The sequence below is a fragment of the Pleurodeles waltl genome, chromosome 9 (genome assembly GCF_031143425.1).
Source record: "Pleurodeles waltl isolate 20211129_DDA chromosome 9, aPleWal1.hap1.20221129, whole genome shotgun sequence".
NCBI classification, from domain to species: domain Eukaryota; kingdom Metazoa; phylum Chordata; class Amphibia; order Caudata; family Salamandridae; genus Pleurodeles; species Pleurodeles waltl.
The window spans coordinates 502,244,325-502,257,797 of record NC_090448.1 but is presented as its reverse complement, the minus strand read 5'-3'; the positions used below and the strand labels follow the sequence as shown (position 1 = coordinate 502,257,797).

The following is a 13,473-nucleotide window of genomic DNA, read 5'->3' as shown; positions in this document are numbered from 1 at the left end:
GGTTTGTTTCTAGGAATACAAGTGGCACTTGCTGCTCAAAGGCACTCATTTACAGTGGAGTGGTAAGTGTAGATTTATCACATCTGTGTATTTATAAGTGTTGCATAAATTCTGCAGGTAGTAATTCTAGATACAGAAATGCACAAGTGAAAAATGACCCTGACTGAGTCTGACAAAGATTTATAATCACTGTCACACCATGAAAGCTTACCAACTTTAAAAATCTGTCAGTAACCTGTTGCAATAATTGGAATGGCAACTGGAATGCATAACATATTTTGCTCACAATCCCAGCACCAGGTAGTAATACCCCAGGATAGTAAATGCCACTGTGACATGTAGGTAATTGGAACTGTGCATTTCATTGTCTGCAGGTGCATCAAAATAAACACTTGCAGCAGAGTAAGGTCAGTATTACCACCTGCTATATCACAGGCTTTATTGCATTTTTGCACTGAGTTGGTGGACATCTGTCGATCCAAATGTGCTGTGGGTTCCAAATGTGATGATGGTATTATAAGGGCTATTACCATTTGAGTTTACAAGCAACCTAAATCAGTACTAAAAGCAGATATTTGAGTGCTCTTCCCACATGCTACCACGTGTTTACAAGGACAATATTGGGATCCTCAGGACTCCTTTATTTCTCAAACTATACCATTGAGAACTCAATTCTTATAGGAATGACCCAGGCCATCATATGGCTCACCCTAAAACCGTTCACAAACCCTACCTCAAATGAACAGTTCACAACAAAGCAATTTGCAGCCTCAGCGCCTTGAGACCCTCACAGGTAATATGCTTCGCTCTATAAATCATTCATTGTTTGATTGGTTGACCTCCCACTTTCCACTTTCCATTTTCCATCTAATGTGTCCAGAACAAGATATTTTTCTTAGCCTGACATTAAGTTGTGTTGTGGCAGCGTGTGATATATACAAGGGGTAATTTCGTCATGGTATTGAATGAAAACAAAAGGCTACAAAATAATTTGTTTTAAGAACCTCGTAGTTCAATTGGTTGTTAGCTGTGGTGGTCTTCTTCGGAATTTGTATTTTCTAGTTTTACAAGATTAAGTGAAAAGTATTTTTTCCAGAGTATGTTGTCATAGATACACAAGGCCCAACCACTGCCTGTTTTGTTTCTTCTGTTTTGACACAAAGTGCTTTATGTGATGTTAGGGGCAATATTACATACACTCACCAAAGTTTGATTACGGATTGGTAGTCCATAGATATATTCAGCAGAATGCCTGATGTACAGTCATGACTGATTTGTGCATTCATTGAGCTGAAATCCATGGAGGAAGCACCTTAGCGAGAAAATTAAATCAAAATGATTTCATTTAAGAGACAGCCCAGGTGATGTATTGCTAAGACTTTTCAAAATTACACTCTGCAAATTCATGTGAAATAAGTTATGGCAAACAAGACTCAGGCCCTCATTACGACCCTGGCGGTTTGTAACCGCCAGGGCCGCGGGACGCGGGACGCGGTGGCACCGCCGACAGGCCGGCGGTGCCCCGCGGGGCATTCTGACCGCGGCGGCTTAGCCGCGGTCAGAGAAGGGAAACCGGCGGTCTCCCGCCGGTTTCCCGCTGCCCCCAAGGAATCCTCCAAGCCGGCGCAGCTTGCTGCGCCGGCTTGGGGATTCCGACTCCCCCTCCCGCCATCCAGTTCCTGGCGGTTCTCCCGCCGGGAACCGGATGGCGGGAGGGGGAGTCGCGGGGCCCCTGGGGGCCCCTGCAGTGCCCATGCCAATGGCATGGGCACTGCAGGGGCCCCCGTAAGAGGGCCCCGCTTGTATTTCACTGTCTGCACAGCAGACAGTGAAATACGCGACGGGTGCAGTAGCACCCGTCGCACCTTCCCACTCCGCCGGCTCGATTACGAGCCGGCTTCATGGTGGGAAGGTCGTTTTCCCCTGGGCTGGCGGGCGGCCTTTCGGCGGCCGCCCGCCAGCCCAGGGGAAAACTTGGAATGCCGGCCGCGGTCTTCAGACCGCGGTGCGGTATTCCTGCGGCGCAACTTTGGCGGGCGGCCTCCGCCGCCCGTCAAAGTTGTAATGAGGGCCTCAGTATCATTACTGCAGTAGTTACTGTGACATGACTCTTAAAAGGCCAGGTAAGAGTTTTCTTGAAGGCAGCTTTTACTTTGATTTGAGCTTTATAAAACCTTCTATCTGAGAGAGTAGTGTGATACCCCATGCCCTGGATGTCTCAGCTAATATTAATGGCTAGTATCTCTGGTTTTGTTAAAGGCACTGAGAACAACTTAGCTGCAGAACTGAGTAAACTTTAGCCAAAACCTGCCATATACTGGTCTGTTTTCACTGTCTGTAAAAAGGATTTCCATGTATAAATATATATCAAACTTTTATTTCAGTCAACTACACAGTCAACCACCTTAATATTAGCCACGCTTGTTCACATATGGCTCAGATATATTATTCAGCTCTGTTTTGTTTTGTAGATCAAATATACATAACTTCAGAGTCATTTAACAGTGATCAAAATGTGATTTACTAGAAAGATTTCAAACAAAGTGCTTTAAAAAACATCATTTTTTTGTCCCAAAATATTGCAAGCATCCTCAAATGGATTGACATTTAACTACAAGCAAATACGTTTATAATATTGGTTTGTTGCTAGAGGTCTTGATGCACTGCCCCTGGAGATTTTTAAGTGTTTAAAATAGAACAGTCCTAGGTGCAAGAAGAAGCTGTATATAGAACCCCATTAAGTATGAGGACTGATTTATTTATTGAAACATGTAATAGGAACAATACACTGGACAGGTGATGTTTTGAATATTTATTTTACACATAATCACAGCCTGAGGTGGGGAGTGAGTTGCTCAGAACCATGATAGTTGTCAAATATATAAGAACAGGGATTAGGTTGTAGGTGCTCGAGTTAAAAGGCCAACAACTTAGCCACTGAACCACATCCAATCTACTTGTAGGGTACTTGAGAGAAATAGCAGTATGTAGCAAGAAGACTATAACAATAGATGAAGGCTTTCTTCACCCGTTGAGAAAATTAGAGTCCCTATTTCTACTCCTCCCCTTTGTGTTGTTGTAGTATATGCCAGTTACATCCCACTAGCCTCTACGGGTGGTGCCAGTGGCTGATGAATGTGTCTTAGGAAATGAGGTCTTGGAGACCATTTTAGAAAAACCTCTGAACTCTGTGAGCAGGTTAACACCAATTGGAACTCCTGATGAGACGTGTTGGTGTCCAGGTGAAGCTTGGATAGTTGTGGAGGAACATGACAGCAACCTCCAGATGCTGGTGGAAGAGATGTTATAATTTGTCAAATATAGAACCCACCTACCTTTAAGTAAGAGTGGCCAGGTTTGAGATGGTTCGTCCTGGTGAGTGCTCTCCCTGTTGTATTAATTGGATTATGTTGCAACATTGCAAGACAGATGAGTCCACTTGGAAAGGCTTAGCAAATGCATTGGGAAAACAGGCCTCGAGATGGAATTCTGTTGGTGGTTCAACAGTGGAGAAATGAGGGCCTCATTGCCAGGTTGCTTTATTAAAGGAAAAAGCTGTTTACATTGTATTTAGCTGCGGAAAGGATCTTCTGGTCTGATTTCTTTGCCTATGTATTTGTACATGATATAGCATGCCCCAGGTAGGAGTTACATGCCCCAGCACATATTTTGCAACAGTTTTAGCTGACTCTTTAAATCAAATGTTGATGACACCCAGTTCCTCATTATTGTTCAAGAAACCTGTTACCCTCAGCATGCAAGTGTGTGCATAACTTGTTGAAAATAGCTTATCCCCAATCAGCTTATCTGCTAAAATATTAGGCTGTGGTCCTTGGGTCTGGATTCCAGTCCTCACCGATTGTCAGAAATCTTTCTCATTGATTGTAATCCTTGCTTGAAAGGGCAAGTTTCTGCTGTCACATAATACCTTTTTCTACCACCATAGAATAGAACCCAAAGGTTCCATACTGCCCCCTGTCATCTTCAGTCTCTAAATGGAGCTACTTGGTGCTCTACTTACAGATGACAGCATCAAGATTCACCAAGATGCTGTGATGATACATACCTCTGCTTGAAAGTCTCCTCTGCTTCAGACCTTAAATAATGCCTGAAGGCCATCCAGACCTGAATGCCACTCATCTGCCTGAAACTCAATGCAACCAAAACAGGGATCCTGTTATTTGTCAACAAGAAGAAACAACACAAACCTGACTCCATGACTTCAATCTTGATGGTTTCAAAACCCAACTTTCACTGAATGCCAAGCCATGTAGAATTGTCCTGAACACCAACCTCAGTGAACACATTGCAGTAAAACACCTGGTACCAGCTCTCTGTTCTAAAGAAAGTGAAACAATTTCTTCCAGCAACTGATTTCAGAACCGCTGTTCTAGCCCTCATTATCTTGCATCTGGAGGATGTACCACCCTGATCCATGGTCTCCCAGACTCTACAGGGCATCCTGTGTACTGCAGCAGGTCTCATCCAGAGCCTTAAAAATATGATCACATCACCCAAGAACCTACAGGAACACCATTGTCTCCCCTTCCTTGTGTGCACTATCTACAAAATCAGCTGCATCATTTACAAAGGCATCATGACCAGCACTCCGTTTATCATGCAGACAAGCTCATCATGTCTGGTGTTTCTCAGTAGACCTACAACCAGAACGCCATCAAACTATAGACTAAAAAGTACAAGAAAGAAATGGAAAACGCAAGGCAGCTGCTTTTTCCATCTATGTGCCCATGATGCGGATCAACATCCCCTATGCATAAGGACTACTCCAATGCTGCTCCAATTTACAGAAGAGTTAAAGAGGCACCTCTTTAAAGAACACTACATTACAATGCATCAACAGTCTACAAATCAGCTACCACTCATTAACTTTGTTTGTCTTTGACATAGTTGAGCACTTCTCTGACTTTTGGCTAGGTTTGTGTTGTAGATATACGATACAATGTTACATATATGTCTCAGGAAATATCTATTGATGCTATTATGAACCATCTCAAGTATTCAAAGAATTTAATCTATATTAAGGAATGAACGTATTAAAATCAGTCTACTTTAAAAATAAATTGTCATAAATACACCAACTGTCAGGATGCCGTAATATTGTATATAAACAATCTTAATACGGAACTTCTATAAAAGGCTGTGTTATAGCTTTCTTTCAATATTACCCTTCTCTTGTTTTTTTGCAGACTACCAAAAAATGTTTTTATTACACGCAGGTTATATGATGCTCAAATGGTTTTTTTCCGCTTTAATTCAAACATCATAGGGTCAAGACATTTGGCTAGCCGCAACACCAATTTTAGGTCCCCGCCCTCAATACATTTAGTTAGGGCTTTTTCAGTGGACCAAATACCCATGCGGCTAAAGATCAGTCGCAGTAATGTTTTGTGTCAGACTAGGACAAATGCATATTAAGTGTGATGTGGATTCGGTCCAGTATCAACAGGGTCTTCAGTAAGTCCAGAAAGTTACAATTTGATTTTTCCACATAAGTTGATGTTCTCCTATTCAGGGAACCTGAAAGTGAAATCTTAAACATATTGCTTCTGATAGAAGGTTTTACATATTTTAATAGATAAGCCTGTGGGGTCAAGCTGTTGAAAGTGGAAGGTTCATTTTCCCATTTTTAGTCGTATCAACTCCATATTCTCTCAAAATTAAAGTAAATTTATTGTCTCCATTGCCTGTTTTAAGGCGCTATATTCCAGGTTAGCTTTCCAGTTTTCTGCGTTTGTAATATCTGAAGCTACTAATACATAATATTTATGCGGTTTGATTGTTGCATGAGGTAATTGTTTACCATTCCTTTCTAGGTGGTAACTTTAAGGGGTCTGACTTCAGAGAAACACAGGCAATCACAGTAATTTGTTAATTGCAAATTCAAAATATAACCCGTATTCAGGAGCCCAAATTCAGGTCTGAGTTGAATAATTGGGCAGGAATATTGAAGGCTGAATATGGAACACAACAACGCTCAGTACTTTTTCTAGGCTGACACACAGTCTTCCCCTGAAATTAGTATGCCATATGTCACTGCTGATATTAATTTGATCTGGAAAATGTGTAAAATAGTAGATGCTCTTGGGCTATATAGTTATGATGAAGTTTCCTTATTTGAAATCGGAGTTAATGTGCTTTGAGACTCTGGGCTTTAAGATGGTAAAAGTGATCTATGGTTTGATTTAGCCAGCTAGGTACTAATAAGTGGGGGTTTGTTCAATGTTTCCCCTGTATTTCATGGATGCTGTTTGCAGATTCCCTCGAAAACTACTATCAGTGTTTTGTCAACATATAACTTAAGGTTGTTAGGACTATTCTATGCATGTAGAGCCTGAAGGGAACATTAAAGTCCTATTGGGTACAGTCCAATAGTACTGTGTAGTGCGCGTACCGAAGTATAGAAATTTGAAGATGACCCTGTCTGGGGAAAATACTCCAGCCTTATTTATAGTTACTAACATATTAACTGTGTAGAAATAGAAAAGTAAGTGGCCAGAACACAACCCATACATATATGCGTTACAAAGGATTTTTCTCCTTTTCATCTGTGCTTTGGGAAAATGACTGTGAACGCATCCACAGTACTAAAGTACCCCTAAATGAGTTTACCAAAGTTGGGGGTATTTCCAAAATAGCACTGAAAAAAGAGATGGTTTAATATAAAACCTCATTCAAATAGCTCTTGAGGTAGTTTTTTCTCAGGGTGGCCTTTATGCATCTTTTGTCTTCACCTCCTGCCTCCTAATTCGCCTGACTAATTCTGGTGTCAGGAAGTATCCACTGCATTTATTAAACTCAATAAATCTGTTCTTTGCACATCTGAAAGGCTGACTGGGTATACATAAACACAGTGGTTACTGGTGCAAAATCATAACTTGTTTATGAATAAAGTATAGGACAACTTTCATTAAATTCAGCTCCACAAATTATTTTTCAAACATTGAAACAATCAATAAAAGCATCATCCAGTTCCCGCTAACACATTTTCCACTCCTTTGTAGTTTCCAAGGTCTTATTGGACTATCCAAGTTGTTATTTTTTTAATTTGAATTTCAATAGCATAAATTAAATAGTAGTATTTGATTACCCCTCATTTATTTTGTGGCCATTGAAGATAAAAATTGGACTTAAAAAACGAAGCCTTGTAGATTGAATCGTTGTTCACATGAAAACCAGTGTACTTTTAAGTTTCAAAAAGTTGGGCCAAACCACAAGCGGCACTAGGGCTGCCTTCACTGGAGCAGGTTTTTATTGATGCACCAACCACACAGACAAGTCACAAAACCAGCCCTAATCCTTCTCCTACATTTGCCTACTAGCTGAACTTCCCAAACTTAGGATAAAAGTCTGAGGCTAGAGCTGGCCAGAAATAGCTTGTTAATTGGTCCACCACCAGCCAAGCACATCTGTCTGCTTCCTTTATTCTTCACTTTATATAAGGATTTGGAGTCCACATAGATCCTTCACACCATCAAACAATGGTTCTAGGCACTTTTAAAGTAAGAATAAAATTAAGACGTCCCAAAATAATGCTCACTCTTTATTACCTTTCTTCCTCCCACACGTAAATTAGCCACCTCCAAACACAGACCTTAGGAAAATAACAATGAACAGACAAAACAAGTGCCTGTCTCGACCACCAAGCCTTTCATAGTAATTCCCCTTTCAGCCTACAAGCAAAAACAGTGCACCCCTCCTTACAAGTGCCTCACCTCCTGGGCGTTGCCTCCTTGTGGCAGCCTCTCAGGTGGTCTGTAGGTTCCTCTGACACTTCCAGGATATTTGGGCTCTGTATGCTGCTGCCATTCCTGTAATGGGGATCCGGGGTCCATGGTGTCTTTCTCCATCCTATGGGCTTCCTTTAGGCTTGTGAATGCATGCGTACTTGCACGCCATTCTTTGTCTGCTACATCTCCTTGCTCTAACTTCAAACTCCAGTTCTGTCTGTCATAGTCGAAACATTTATGCCATTATGTTTTGTTTATTACTTAACAGTGCTATGGAATTGTATTTGATAATATTCTTTTATTGTTATGAAACAATTGTTTATGTCAATACTTCTGTACTTATCTCATGAATAAAAATAACAGTAACAATTGTTGTGTAGTTGAAGAAGTTGCACAAACAGATACATAGATTATTCTCAAAGCATTTATTATTTTTTCTATTTTTAGCAACTGAGTCTTCGACTTGAAAGTGTAAAAGAAATTAGTCTCCAGATTTCCAAGGTGGAAGACCAGTTAGTGCAACAAGCAGATCCAGTCATCATCATTTCAGAAAAGTCTTCTCTTTCCCAGAGGATCTCCTATGCAGAATGTAAAATTGTAAAAGAATTGAATCAAGTAAAGGTACTCTTTGTTTTACATGCTATGTGTATGTACTTCAATCAATCAATCAATCACTGCATTTGTAAAGCGCGCTACATACCCGCAAGGGTCTCAAGGCGCTGGGGAGGGGGGGTGCTACTGGTCGAAGAGCCAGGTCTTGAGGAGTCTTCTGAAGGCCAGCAGGTCCTGGGTCTGTCGTAGGATGGTGGGGAGAGTGTTCCAGGTCTTGGCAGCGAGGTAGGAGAAGGATCTGCCACCGGCGGTGGTTTTTCGGATGCGGGGGACTGTGGCGATGGCGAGGTTGGCTGAGCGGAGGCTTCGGGTGGGGGTGTGGAAGCTGAGTCGGATGTTGAGGTAGGTGGGTCCGGTGTTGTGCAGTGCTTTGTGTGCGTGGATCAGGAGCTTGAAGGTGATCCTTTTGTTGATGGGGAGCAAGTGCAGGCCTCTCAGGTGGAGTGTGATGTGGCTGCGGCGGGGGACATCGAGGATGAGTCGGGCCGAGGCGTTCTGGATGCGTTGGAGTCGTCTCAGGAGCTTGTTTGTAGTTCCTGAGTAGAGGGCGTTCCCGTAGTCGAGTCTGTTGGTGATGAGGGCCTGGGTAACGGTTTTTCTCATGTCGAGAGGGATCCATTTGAAGATCCTGCGGAGCATACGGAGGGTGTTGAAGCAGGAAGCGGAGACGGCGTTGACTTGCCTGGTCATGGAGAGAGTGGAGTCGAGGATGCCCCCAGGTTGCGTGCGTGGTCCGTGGGTTCCGGGGCTGTGCCTAGTGACGTGGGCCACCAAGAGTCGACCCAGGCTGATGGGGTGGGTCCGAGAATGAGGACCTCCGTCTTGTCTGAGTTCAGCTTCAGTCTGCTGTCCTTCATCCAGTCGGCTATGGCCTTCATTCCTCGGTGTAGGTTAGCTTTGGCGGTGTTGGGATCTTCGGTGAGGGATATGATCAGCTGGGTGTCGTCGGCGTAGGAGATGATGTTGAGGTTGTGTTGTCGTGGGCCGTGGGCGAGGGGGGCCATGTAGATATTGAACAGTGTCGGGCTCAGGGAGGATCCCTGTGGGACGCCGCAGATGATCTCAGTGGTTTTGGAGCGGAAGGGTGGGAGGCGGACGCTCTGGGTTCTGCCGGAGAGGAAGGATGTGGTCCAGGCCAGGGCCTTCTCTTGGATACCGGCGTCATGGAGGCGTGCTGATAGGGTGCGGTGGCAGACCGTGTCAAAGGCTGCTGATAGGTCCAGGAGGATGAGGGCAGCTGTTTCTCCTTTGTCCATAAGGGTCCGGATGTCGTCAGTGGCGGCGATGAGGGCGGTCTCGGTGCTGTGGTTACTGCGAAAACCAGATTGGGACGGGTCCAGGATGTTGTTGACTTCGAGGTAGCGGGTCAGCTGTTTGTTGACAATCTTCTCGGTCACTTTTGCCGGGAAAGGGAGCAGGGAGATGGGACGGAAGTTCCTGAGGTCCTTGGGGTCCGCCTTGGGCTTCTTCAGAAGGGCGTTGATCTCGGCGTGCTTCCAGCTTTCTGGGAAGGTTGCTGTCTCGAAGGAACAGTTGATTGTTTTCCGGAGGTGGGGCGCGATGGCTGCGCTGGCTTTGTTGAAGACGTGGTGAGGGCAGGGGTCCGATGGGGATCCGGTGTGGATGGAGTTCATGGTTTTGATGGTGTCTTTGACGCTGGACCAGACGGTCAGGCGACTGGCGCCAGTGGTAGTCGCAGGGGTGGTGGACTCGGTGGTGGGTGATGGGGGGTCGGGGTTGAGGCTGTCGTGGATGTTGGTGATCTTGTGGTGGAAGAAGGTGGCCAGGGAGTCGCACAGGTCTTGAGATGGCAGGATGTCGTTGGTGATGGAGCTGGGGTTGGAGAGTTCTTTCACGATGCTGAAGAGCTCTTTGGTGTTGTGTGCGTTGTTGTCTAGGCGGTCCTTGAAGGCGGTCTTCTTGGCGGTCCTGATGAGTTGGTGATGTCTGCGGGTGGCACTCTTGAGGGCTGTGTGGTTGTCTGGTGTTCGGTCGTGGAGCCATTTCTTCTCCAGCTTCCGACAGGTGTGCTTGGAGATCCGGAGGTCCTCGGTGAACCAGGCAGCTTTCTTGTTGGTGTGGTTGGTTGTAAAGGTCTTGAGAGGGGCGAGGGTGTTGGCGCAGTCGTTGATCCACTGTGTGAGGTTGGTTGCGGCAGTGTCTGGGTCGGTGGGGTCGGTGGGTGGTCTCAGGGCGAGGGCGGCAGTCAGTTGGTCCCCGGTGACCTTGCCCCAGCAGCGGCGTGGTAGCTGTTGGGTGCGGTGGTGTGTGGTGGGTTTTCTGAAGGTGAAGTGGACGCATCTGTGGTCGGTCCAGTGTGGTTCGGTGGTGTGGTTGAAGGAGACGTGGGGGCTTGCGGAGAAGATGGGGTCAAGCGTGTGTCCAGCGGCGTGAGTGGGTGTCGTTACTAGCTGTTTGAGTCCGAGGTTGGCGACGTTGTCGATCAGGGCGGTGGAGTTGGTGTCGTTGTTGTTCTCGAGGTGGAAGTTCAGGTCCCCGAGGAGGATGTAGTCCGTGGAAGCGAGGGCGTGGGTGCTGATGAGGTCAGCGATGGTGTCACTGAACTGTGGGCGGGGTCCGGGAAGTCTGTAGATGAGAGTTCCTCTGAGGGTGGTGTTGGGTTCGGTGTGGATCTGGAAGTGCATGTGCTCGGCGGTGGTGAGGGTGTCATCGGTGTTCGTTGAGATTTTGATGGAGTCTTTGTGGATGATGGCGATTCCTCCTCCCACTCCGTTGGTGCGGTCTCTGCGGGAGATCTTGTAGCCCTGTGGGATGGCTATGGCAATGTCTGGTGCTGAGGTGGCATTCAGCCAGGTCTCCGTCAGGAAGGCAACGTCAGGGGCAGTGGAGTCTAGGAGGTCCCAAAGTTCGATGGCGTGCTTGCGAGCGGAGCGGGTGTTGAGGAGGATGCAGCAGAGGTGGTTGGGTTCTCTGGCTGGTGGTGTGGAGGGTTGGATGCTGGTGAATCTGCAGTTCCGGCAGGTGAAAGGCCCCTGGGTGCGTTTCGGGGTGGCCCGGTAGCAGGGGTGGTCTCGTCTGGTGTTGAGTGCGTTGCGGGTGCTTGCGTCGTAGTACAGTCTGGCGTTGCGGGGGGTGCGGGTTCCAGGGGTTCTGGTGCTGGGTGCGGTCCAGATGCGGACGGGCGCAGACGGGCTTGCCTTAGGCGCGCCTTTGGCGCGCCAGCTGCGCGCCCGCTTCGCGGCCTCCATATGAGGGCAGAGGGAGGGAGGAGCAGCTGGGAGGTGGGAGCGGGGCGGCCAATGGGAGTGAAGGGGGCGGGGCAGCAGGGGCTCAGCAGCAAGGGAAATACCCGGGGAAAAACCCAGGCGAAAACCCGGGGAAAAAACGGCGGGAAAAGACGGCGGGAGAGGGACAACAGAGTACAGGGGTACAGAAAGCAAAACACAGGGGCACAGAATGGAAAAAACAAGTGGCACAGAAGCACAAGCTCAGGGGAATAGAAAAAAGGGAGCGAGTAGTCAGGCGGCAAAAGTGGCAACGGAGATTCAACCCACAGGGGGCTGCGTGGCAGATGGGGGAGCGACCTGCCTAGTGACAGGGTCAAAGGTCGCATATAAAAACAAGCAATTAACTCTGAAGATGAACATATTGTGATGATCCAAATCATGCAGCAGCTCCTAAATATACTGGAAGTTACTTTCCAAGTAAAAGACGTTCAGTAAAGCAAAAGAAGTACAACTTCATGGACCCACTGAAAATGCAGTATAGCTTCTATCTTTACATCTTAGACCATGGCGCTTTGGGTCAGATAATGAGTGGGTCAGAAAGAAGTGGAGTATTTAGGGCACCCAATAAATAGCGTGGCTTATTACCTGGTACAGTAAATATCCCCTTTCCTTAACATTTCAAGGAAAAAGTGGGAATTACTAGTGAAATGGGTGAATCCTGCACCATTTTCCACATGCATAAGATGATTGTGGGCATTTCCCCCCAAAAAGGTTTGGCAGGTTTGACCTGCAAAATTTTACTTGAGGAAAACTGAATGGGGTGTGGTGTTTGGAGCCCAATTTATAATTCTGACGCCGGTGCAAACAAGGATTAGTGCAGGGATAAAAATTTTGCATCAAATTCAGATTTGGGGCCTCCTGCAGGCCTCATTCTCCCTGCTTAGGACTTTTTTTTAAACAGATCTCCCGCAGAGAGGCATCCTCGTACAGAGACACAGCACTTCGCAGAGCCGAAAGCGTGTCTCTAGACCAGTCAACCTCCAGGCGCTTTTCCAATTCCGCTATCTGCGCTTCCAAGTCAGCCAACTCCTGCGCAACATCCTTAGTACGCCATGTTGTTTTGAGATGCATACCCCACAAATTACCACCTTAAATGCCTCCCATACTGTACCAGTCAAACTTACCGATCCGCTATTCTCAGCAAAATAATGAGTAAAGACCTCGCGAACTTACTCTCGAAATGTCCCATCCCAAAGTGCCCCATGAGGCAAGCACCACATATATGCGTGCCCAGGCCCACCTGGCACTGCCAGCACTAACTTGACCGGCGAGTGGTCCGATAAGGTATGCGCCATGTGCTCCACCGCCTGCGTCCAGAGCTCCACATCCCTCGTACCCAACCAACGATCAATGCGGGACCAGCTGTTGTGAGCATAATTAACACACATACCCTCTGTGGTAGCCCCATGTTTCACCCTCCATAGATCCACAAGGGCACCCTCAGCCATCACAGACGACAGAGCCCTAGCAGCAGCAACGTGATGCACCCTGGCCAGGCTCTCGCGATCCGCCCCCGGATCCAGAATCACATTGAAGTCCTCTCACCAGATCATGGTGCTACTGCCCAGCACTTCACGAAAAAATTTGGGGTCATCAGTATTAGGTCCATAAACCGAGATAAGCCTGCAAGCCCTAACTAGCAGGGTGCCACTCAACATGACATATCGGCCATTAGGATCCACTATTACTTTCTGAGTACGCCAAGGCAGTCCCTTCTGCAGCAGAATCGCCACTCCTCTTGCATAGCACAAGAACACCGCTCCGTGGTATTCTCCAATCCAACCAGCCTTCAGCCGATTCTGCATGGCCGCCACTAAATGAGTCTCCTGCAACATGCATATATCAATCTCCTGGCGCTTTACATA

At 46.5% G+C, this 13,473-nt stretch overlaps 1 protein-coding gene across 9 annotated transcripts in view; it reads left to right on the top strand.

Annotated features, from left to right (window-relative positions):
* Positions 1-13,473, top strand: part of SYNE2 (spectrin repeat containing nuclear envelope protein 2) — a 1,823,309-nt gene that overhangs the window by 1,499,942 nt on the left and 309,894 nt on the right. For all 9 annotated transcript variants that reach the window (XM_069207355.1, XM_069207357.1, XM_069207362.1 and 6 more), the window contains one exon: positions 8,196-8,369. In XM_069207355.1, the coding sequence (XP_069063456.1) occupies positions 8,196-8,369 (174 nt within the window). The remainder of the gene's footprint in view (positions 1-8,195; positions 8,370-13,473) is intronic.